Source organism: Halyomorpha halys, unplaced genomic scaffold, assembly GCF_000696795.3.
Source record: "Halyomorpha halys isolate HHAL.00 unplaced genomic scaffold, Hhal_1.1 Scaffold194.1, whole genome shotgun sequence".
In the NCBI taxonomy this organism is placed as follows: Eukaryota; Metazoa; Arthropoda; class Insecta; order Hemiptera; family Pentatomidae; genus Halyomorpha; species Halyomorpha halys.
This window is the reverse complement of record NW_027108392.1, coordinates 154,675-165,114: the sequence shown is the minus strand read 5'-3', so window position 1 is coordinate 165,114 and position 10,440 is coordinate 154,675. Positions and strand designations below refer to the sequence as shown.

General features: G+C 31.7%; 1 protein-coding gene across 1 annotated transcript in view; it reads right to left on the bottom strand.

The window, feature by feature from the left end:
* Positions 1 to 4,048: 4,048 nt before the first annotated feature.
* The window catches only part of LOC106679333 (uncharacterized), a gene marked incomplete at its 5' end in the record, with an annotated part of 135,046 nt that continues 128,654 nt past the window's right edge, over positions 4,049 to 10,440 (bottom strand). Inside the window, 3 exon segments of the mRNA XM_014418432.3 lie at positions 4,049 to 6,307; positions 7,258 to 8,534; positions 9,712 to 9,868. Of these exon segments, the coding sequence (XP_014273918.3) occupies positions 6,031 to 6,307; positions 7,258 to 8,534; positions 9,712 to 9,868 (1,711 nt within the window).

Genomic DNA, 10,440 nt, shown 5'->3' with positions numbered 1-10,440 from the left:
TTTAGAATTGTGTGTTATTTGTAGTTTTTGTTTAATACGTTTTAATGTTCAATGATCACTTTTTTGTTTCCAAAACTCACTTGAACCTTAAAGATACCACACCTGCGAGTTCGGTAGCCCTCCGGTGTCCATCTAGCCTCATGAAGTGATTAACCTTAATTAGATAAAGACCTGGAGGTCGAGCGTGATTTTTTATCTTCTTGCACAACCATTGGTTTAGTAACAATACCTCCTTGCAAAGTACAGCAACACTTGATCCTCTATGGATTGACTATTCCTAATGCTCCGAAAAAGAAAAATACTTTTTTTTCCTGATTTAGTATTCCCATTTCATGATAATAGTAATATTTTTTCAACATTTTACGTCCTCTTTCTTTGGTAACTAATTAAGAATGCTACAATAAGTTTGAATGAACTTGATGTCTTGAATGGGTTAGTACGCCAGAGACGATCTTAATAAATAAAACGACTTCGTTGAGTAAAATCAAAAACCTGCAAGTTAGAGTATCAGCAATTTCTATGTGTGTATTGAAGGAAATGAGGTAACACTATGACTGAAAGGAATAATAATTATAAATTAAAAAAACAAAGAGTCGATTCTTATTGGGTCTGTACAGAACCACTTCAGGACATTCCACCTTCATCAAATTATTACGCATAACTTCAAAATAAATTCAAATTAGTTCTGCTCTGCTTTTTACGACTATCGAGGATTCAAAGTCTTTGGAAGATCGCAGTATGCTCCAAAAGCAATTTTTTATATTTATTTATCACAGTCATCAGAACTACTTATTTAGTAAACATTTATAGTAAAACAGAATTTGCATAATTTTCTTAATTTTAGTGTTTTAAAATACTAAATAAAACTATATTTTGTAATAGAAAATGGTAGAAGAAGAAGAAATAGAAGAATGTCCTGAATTGTTACAAAGCACGTATGAGTTACTGACGTAATTATTTTTTTGGGGATAAGTGAAATTTAACTATCGGAGTATGTAATACTACAGGTTTTAAAACCCTGTTATTGGCCTTAAAAATTAAGAAAAAAAAATTATGGGATTTTTAACCAGAGAAGCTATCGTATTTTAAAGATGCAATTTTCAGGACAATTATCAGCTATATGATGGTGTAAAGTGTATCCTAACACAAGGAAAGGAAATGAATATTGAGGTGTGGGAAAGCAAGGTCTTTCGAATGATATATGGACCGAAAATAGAATCGAGATAATAGGAATCCAGGAAAATTGGCAGTTATTGGATTTTTATGGTGAAGCCGACATTGTGGTGTTGATCATGATGTCAAGAATCCGTTGAATTGGTCGTGTGGAAAGGACGGGAGAGGATCACCTAACAAGAAGGCTGTTGTGTCATTTGCTAGAAGGAAAACGAAGAGAAGGAGGACCTTGTCTGAGGTTGCTTGATGAATTACTCTAAGGATAAGGCCTCATCAAGGCATACCTGCGCCGAATGGGGGTGAAGAAATGAAGGATACATAATGAATAATGAATCAAAGCATTGAAAAAGATGATGCATAATTAAAAAAGAATTATACAAAATGTTTCAAAACTTAAAAATTCTGGATATTTTAGGAGAAACTGTCAATCGAATAGTATTCTTGATTTGTTCATTTCCAATGAGTTTCATGATTCATAAATTAATTAAAAATAAAATTTTAGAAAAAACCCCGGATAAATCAACTTAAAACATTTACCTGAATGGTGAAGATTAATAAGTTAGTAGGTGCATAAAGGTGACAAATAAAATATCTGTAATATTGAACTAAATTGTATTTTGATTTATCTTCTAATGTGGAAAAAAAAATTAATAATTCCTGAAATTATTTTATTTTCTGATGGTACAATAATTTTACATTAATTCATCTAACTTCTAATAGTATATACACTGACATACAAAGAAAGGTATTACATGAGTTTTTTCAAGTTAAATAAATAATAATTGCAGAAAAATATATATATTTAGGTTATCTAATAATATAAAATAAATAATCTTAGGAAACCTATTAGTAACAAAGAATTTTTAATATGGTACATTTTTATTTACAAGTTAAAATTATTTCGTAGAAAACAACCTTATGACAGAGTTTTTCATTCAATTAAGATTGACAATTTTTTTTTTTTTAATTTTTACTTACTATAATTTTTTTTTTTAATTTTTGTAATTTTTTTATTTTTCGTTAAGAGATATGAGATGAATATAACTCTCGTATTAAATGCCCGCTAATAAACGGGCAGCTTCATCTGCGGCAGAAACAATTTAGATTTTAACAACTATATGGTATTTTTTTTTTTTTTAATTTTTTTGTATTTTTTATTTACGTTCGATAGTTTTAACACCTTTATACACAACAATTGAACTAATTTCACCCTAGTCCAATTTACACAGGTCGCCCGACGTCTCATAAGGGGATTGTCCAGAAGAAAAGTCTTGGCTGGGTTGAGGCGGAATTGGGGCATGGATTGGGGTTCGTTGGGGAGGGCTTTACCTGTCTCCTCATCCAATCTTCTTTCTTTATTAATAATATCCTCCATCTTTAAATAATTTAAAATTTTACATACCTAAATATTACGAAGTTTTTAAATGATTAATTATTGCAATAAAAAATTAAAATAACAGAATCATAAAAAAATGTAATTTTTTTTCCGATTTATTGTTTATTCCTCTTCATTTTTGTTGTCATTATTTAAGTTCAATATAACTTATTTAATAAGACATCTTTATGAATTTAATGTCTAAAAAAAAATAATTAGTTCACCAACACTTTGGTACTACTCACTAAACATTATTTTGTTTTTCTTAGTTTAGTATAATAAAGAACAATTCAAATATAATTCAGCAACAAAATATTGTGATGTTAAGTAAAAAAAATACATATCTTATTTAATATAAACTTACATAATTATAGTGTTATGAATTATACGAGAAAGTAACAAAGAAAGAAGAAATTTGAAATATGAACATAATATTTACTCAATTAGACTATTCTTACTTTTATTTGTTAACGCCATTTAGAAACATAAATTGACAGTGCACGAAGTTGAACAAAATTGTAAATTATTCAGTTATTAATTTAAAATAATTATACTTTTTCAACTACTAATTATGAAACTATACTTTACAGACTCACTTCCAGTCCAAAGGTTTTTTGTTATATCATTGCAGGATCTATTCAAAATAGCCTAATTAAAAAAAAAAAAGCTCAACAAGATTTATTCAGAATTAATTCTTCTTATATATAAAAAAAATCCAATATATTTTTAACTAAAAAAATCTATTTTTGCGATTTTTAGATGTTGTAAATTCCGTATCTAGGATTGAAAATCAACAACAAAACATTTCACAGCAAACCCGATCCGGATTTGGTTATTGGCACCTGACTTTCAAGACGCGATAGCGGGAATAAATCCGATTGGATGTATCTGTTTATGTTTCATTTCGCCGACGTATGAACGCCATTGGTTGGAGTAGTGTCGACGAACGATCACTGACGCGGTGGAAAGCTTTGTCGTCACTTATCGGCCAGGAAAATTCTAGGTGTAGGACTTTTCTAATTCAAATATATGGAATATATTTAAGAAATACAAATATTATCAATATAAAAATATTGGAATTATAAAAAGTCTAAGGAAGATATTAGGATTCATTAATTATAGAAATTAAAGGTTTTTCAGCAAAAATAATAATGAACTATCCAGTGGAGCTCAGACTTATAAATACTATTTCGTGACACATAAAACAACTCTTTCTTTTTCAACAATGATTTTTATATCTAATCGTTAGTTCTCACGCGATTAAAGAGATTGCTAATCTTATTTACAAAGCTATATAAATAATTGATTATAGTGTTTTTGTAATAAATTGTTCTCCTAGGAGTAGAGTAACATCTTTTTCGCAGCGAAAAAGAACTGATACAACAATGAAATTTCTGTAACTGTCGTGAGGAAGTTATTTTTTGACTTGAATATATACTATCCTAAAAAGTACGTACAATGGATTAAGTTGACCAATAGTTGTTATCACTTACCTTTGAATTTTGATTTTTTTTTTTTTTTTTTTTTTTTATAACTGACCGAAAATTTCATTATAAAAGAAAACTCTTAATTATGATAAGAATGCATTAGTCTAAGACAGTGTAGCATTGATTTAATAAGACATCTTATTGTTAGTCAGCGCGATCTAATGTTCTTAATAGACTTTTCATTGTTCTTATTGTAGAAATCCAGCAGATATACAACTTAATTGTTTATTTCGACTTTCGATCTTGGTTCGAATAATTTGATTATTGAAATTCCACATTAGTGTTTATGCACTTGATAGTTTCGATTTGTAGTCAATATTTATCTAAACTAATTTGTAAATCAATTAATGTTATTGTAATTTATTTATTTTAAAATAAAAATTATAACTTACATATTTTTTCTTTTATGAGGAAAAACTTCATTAGTATTTAAATATTAAAATTTAAAGAAAATATATTTTGTTTTTTTACGCCTTCTAGATCTGGTTCTTTAACTTATTCTTATTCGTTTTAACTTATTCATCGATCCAGAAACACTGATCTGAATATAGTGCATATTGTGTATACTATTGGTGCATATCAAATGAATTCTATAATATAATATACATGATGTTTAACATAAATTTAATATTTCACATAAATTATTAAAATTAAAGCGAATGTCAGATATATTATTTAATTTAATAATATATCAAATAGACATGAAATAATTACATTTCTAACTGTAAATTCTAATTAATTATTGATGTTTTAGATTTAAAGGGTAAAAGTTAAAAGGAATAATTTCTAATGTTAAAATTCATCAATTCATAACAACGGTTTTATCAATAATTGTTGCTGAAAATAAAAATCAATCATCACGTTACGTTTATTCCTTAAGACATTTTTCCCCCAATAATAGCTGATATGTTTGGATTATTTAACGAATATTTTATGTTCATAATATATCTAAGGAAGTTACAATATTCATATATTTTTATTCTTAGGTTTAATGTGCTGTGAAATATTATTTATTATTCACTTATAGTATTAATGAATATATATCAGAATTTGTTTAAGTGTAACTGTTATTTTGTGACATTGCATCATATGTAATTCAATTATTTTTGGAATAATTTTTTTTAGTTCGTGATAACACAATAATAAAACTATTAATTAATTAAAAATTTAATAATAGAATTTTAATTTGAAGAAATAATATATAATCAATATTCATCTTGGATGTTAATTTTTAATTTTCTTCAATTATAACTTTTTTTTTTTTACAATTTTACAGCAAACCAGTGAACATGGCAAAAACATAACCCTTTAACATCGTATTTTGATGTATGTACATGTAAATATGTATATTTATAAATTATTTATTCGTGATTGATTTACATATAATTAATTTGTAAATAGATCCACCGAATATTCCTTATCAAAATAATTTCAACAAATTTCAAGGTCGATATATTTTTTTTCGTTTACAATTTAATAAATATATATCGACATCAATGTCTTGGAATGAATTATTTTATTTAAATTTTATTCGCGAATTTCAGAATGGCATTAGTTATATCGTTGTATTTCGATTTACCATTGTATAAATGTATCTTAAATTTAAAGACTGGAAGAACTAACATACTAAAAACTACGTAGTTTAATAGAGTAGAAATAAGTTTGAATGGCAGTGAGTTTTGTTTTTCAACTGTAATTATTAATAAATATTTTGAGAATGTTAACAGTAATAATCTAACAATCAGGTTTTGCTAGTGCTAAGAAAGAATCTAAGACGAAGGAGACAGGATAGGACAGGGTGGAAGAGTAAAGGGGAAATGAGAGAAGAATAACAGATGATCCCGTGTTGAGCAAAGTTTCGCGGATCGCCGCCTCTCGAGATGCCGCCGCCTACCTCGGAACGGGCGACCTCCAGAGATCGCAGTCGAACCTCTGGATCGCGCGGAGGGCGAAGGAGTGGTGTCAGACGGTAGTCTCGAGGGCGACCACGCTGTGTCAACAGAGGGAGTCCTTCCCGTCCATGTAGAGGTCCCCCTGGGGGTAACGCGGCGAACGCTTCCTCTTCCTGCGGACTTGGCGGCACTTGAAGCAGGCCGTCGTAGCAATGAGGAGGCTGAGGACGATCAGGGCGCCGCCACCGATCATCACGTACAGGACTGGTACTCCGAACTGGAAGGCGCAGTTGGTTTCTTCTTCGTCGAATCCTGAAGGGCAGTGTCTGGAGCCGTCGCACCACAATGCAGAGTTGATACAAGCGTTAAGTTCGGGACATCTGCATACAGAACAAAAAGAAATTAATCATTATTATCTTGAAAAGCGAGTGTCATTGTGTGATTGATCAGAAACAGAAAGGTAGATTTAAAATAGGAGGTGTGAATAGAGCTGATGAAAGGAATATTGTAAGTTAATTAGTAATAAACTAAAAAACAGGTTTAAAGTTAGTTAAGTTATGGTTTAAGTTTTAAAACAAATTATAAAATAATTTTTGAAGCAATAAAAACAAAAGCGATTGGGAGGTGGTCAGAAGTGGGCGTCCAAGCCTCCATCTCTGATCCAGCAACTACCGATAGTCTTTTATTGAGAGGTACCCGATGCAGTACCCTTGTCTCCAAGCTAGAGAGAGGAGTACTCAGGTATATTCTAGAGCCTCTTCGACAAGGGAAGGAAGTGGTTGATCCTCGATGTGAGAAGGCACTGACTTTGGAAATGTTGTCTCCCACATATTCTAAGAGGTAAATAGTAATAAAGAAAAAACCTAACATCAATACACAATAAAATCTTTCTATAGAATTCGTCTGGTTAATTCATCATTGTATGTCAAAAGTGATAAATTCTAACTTAGTTTATTAATTCAATCCAATTCTTTTTATGAAACCCATGTTGGTCTTCGTATATTTTTTCTCAAGATAGAAGTCAGAGTATGTTTACTAATGCATTATAACACGGCAAATAGAAGCTGATATAAGGACTTTTCATGATTCAAATCAATTATCTTTACTATCAGATAATGAAGTAATTTAAATAGGAACAGTTAGTTACAATAAATGAATAATTGTACTTTATTTCTGAGGTCCTGTTTTCTTTTTTGTAGTGATTAAAGTTAAAACTCTAAAAATAGAGTCTAGTTAAACGTTTGAACCTGTTTTTTTTATTTTATCTTTTTTCAATTTAATATGGTGATAGCTTAAAGGTTAACAACTGAAAATAAAAGAGAATACATACCTGTAAGGACAATCGATCGTTGTCGAAGACATGACGAAAGAAGAGGTGGTACTGATGTTGGGGCGCTTGGACACTTCCATCCAGGATACTATGTAGCTGCCTCCTTCGCGTTCAATGAAGTCCACTACGAATGACCTCGTGCTTGGGTTGAGAATAGAAAGAGAAGTGCTATGGTTCCATCCGTCGGAGAACAACTCTACGATATGACTTGTCCCGTAGTGTTGAGTCTCTATCGGACAGATCACCTTTGGGGTCCTTGTTTCTATGCCAGTGTAGACAATGATGCGGTTACTTGTAGAGCACTGGAAGCTGTCTTCTTTCCACCGAGAGGGCTGCAATTCGATACCGCGAATTTTGAGGTACAGAAAATTGTTGGTATGGTCATCAGGCTCGATCAACCATGGATGGTGGTCACAACCTATAGCTGTACCATCGTCTCCACGGAGTTTGTCTGCGTAAACTTCATTCACTTCTTGCCTACTCGGTCCCCGCAAGACAATGTCTCCACTCGTTCCTCGAAGACGACGTGTCTTCTTCTGCCTTATGCATTGATCGACGTCTTCATTGCTTGGGCTTGTAATAAACTGGTATTCTCCCTCGAAATTAAAATGATTAAAATCTTGGGTAATATTCATCAAGGTCACTGTAAAGTTGACTTCCACAGCTGATGAAGTAAGGGTTGTTATCACGACTGGGTCAGAGAGCTTAGAACAGAGGCAATCCCGAGGAAGTTGCACTCCTGGCCATGGGTATTCAGAAATCCAGAGCTCAGAAATCATAGAGGAATTAGCGTAAACACATCTCCACCGACCTGTTCTAGCGTCCTGTTTTGTCGAACATGGACGATCGCCAAACTTGGCTCGGGTAAGTGTAAGCTGTACTCTTTCTCCGAGTGTAGGCTCAAAGCGGAGGACACAACTGAGGTTATGAGCGCCCCCCCTTCCGTAGTAGAATACGCTGCGAGGTGATTGGAATCGGCCACCGGACGGCGAGTTAATGGAAGACGTGAACACTCGATCGCAAGGATTATCGGAGCCCTTGTAATGGAGACCTTCGAGAAGGGTGTCTACGAACTCGTAGCGGACCATGAAGTCAAGGGGAAAGAGGACCGAGCCTTGCTTGAGTGTCTGCTCCAAGGTGAGCTCCATACCGGAGGACACGTAGCTCTCGGAGGGCGAGCAGGGCCGGGTGAACCGCGAGCTGTTGCTGAGCAAGGTGTGGTCGCACAGTCGGGGAACCTCGTCCTTGCAGAACTCGCCAAGCAGGGTCACATTGTTCTGAAATGGAATTAGGTGTGCTGGTCAAAAAACAAGATAATATTTTTGTTTTCCAAATAACTAATCTATAGTTTTAAATAAATAAATGTGTGAAGTAGCATTATATGATATAACCCTTTGAAGTCTACCTTCACAAGTAGAGAGAATAACACGTTTTGTATAATGATAATAAATCACTTATAATCGAGATGGACATTACTTCAAGTCTTCCTTTAATTTCCATAAGAAATAATTCTATTTAGAATATTTTTTTATTTATTTATTTACAACTACAAATATATACAATTTATTTTTATTTTGCCTATTGTAGAAATCATAGGTATTAAGTACAAAAGACGTCCATTATTTGTAATGAGAATTCAATAAAACACTATTTCTTTATGTAACCATGATTTTTTTTATTAAACTCTTAATGATTTATTAAAATATAAAGCATTTAATACGAAACATTTGTTGTTGTTTTGGGCGTCCTTCAGTGATTTCAGCACTATCGTCAAAGAATTAAACCACTCTTCTTGATCACAAATAAAAAGCTGTGGCTGATGATAAACGTTTTTAGTTTTATTAAAAATAAAATAATATTTTTGATTGGAAAAAAATTAAATCTAATTACATAATGTGCTGACCTAAAGGTAAAAAGTCCCAAAGTAGCATTTATTTTATTACTTTGAGGATAAAAAAAGAAATACTAATTATTGTAGAGATCAATAAAAATCTGATGCTTCGTTAAGGCTGGAGATTTATTCCCGACCTATCAAGCCACTAGATCTTCTCTTGAAATATTGACCAATATATCTTCTTTTCTTTCCTCACCGCCTACTTAATTTAAAAAAGGAAAAAAAACTGCCAGTTGCCAACATTATTTTAAAGGATTTAAAATATGGAATTTTCTCCCTAAAAAATAATATATTTAAATAAAATTTGCTGAAATAATTAAACAAGTACATTTACTAACTATTTTTTTTTTAAAGAATCATTTGCGGAATTAGACAATAAATATAATTTCAATGACACATTCCTTCTTTTATGAATAAGCGATGAAATTTTATTTAAAAAATCGAATTTCATGAAGACACTAAAAGTTTTTTAAATGTATTTGAATTTTCCTAGTATTATCTTATTTATTTATATTTTCTTATTGAAAATTACTTTTTTTAATTCATCATTCAATTGGTACCTGCTGGCCAGTGTTAGGTGCTATCCTCCCATCCCATATCCTCAGCCTGGCATTGCATTCTGCGCTAAGTTGATATGCTGCGGGATCGGCGGGTGCAGCGTGATATTTGATAAAGGACAGCCACACGCTTTCATGACGTCTGCCTTGAAAATGGTATCTAGAAAAGAGACATACATTCGTTAGATTTCAAGGAATAAAAGAAACATAATTATGTAAATCATAAAGTTTAAATATTTTGATTAAGTTTTCATTTTTGATTAGCAAATAATACAACCTAATACTAAGACAATAAGTAGTTTTATGGACTAGCAAAGTATAGTTCTCAGAAACAGATATTGAAACTGGTAATTCATTCTTCATAATCATAAAATAGTTGGATAAAGAAGTTCTATTTTTTTTTATTAGATTTATGCTCCGAAGTTATACAAATAACAGTTTAATTGCTAGGTGAGCTTAAGCTTTTGATTAAATACGATTAAATCGCAGCTAAAAAAATTAGTTTACCCCAATAATGTAATTGTATTAAATAGAAATTTAAATATTCTAAAGAACCCATCCTAACACAATCCTCACCACGTATGCCGATGACACATGTCTATTGTCAGTGAACATCACTACCCTTGAAGAATGGTGCCAAAACTGGAGGATTAAAATAAATTCCAATAAATCCCACCAAATCACATTTACCCTTCGACGTAAACCCATGACCTCTTCCCCTACAATATCCTT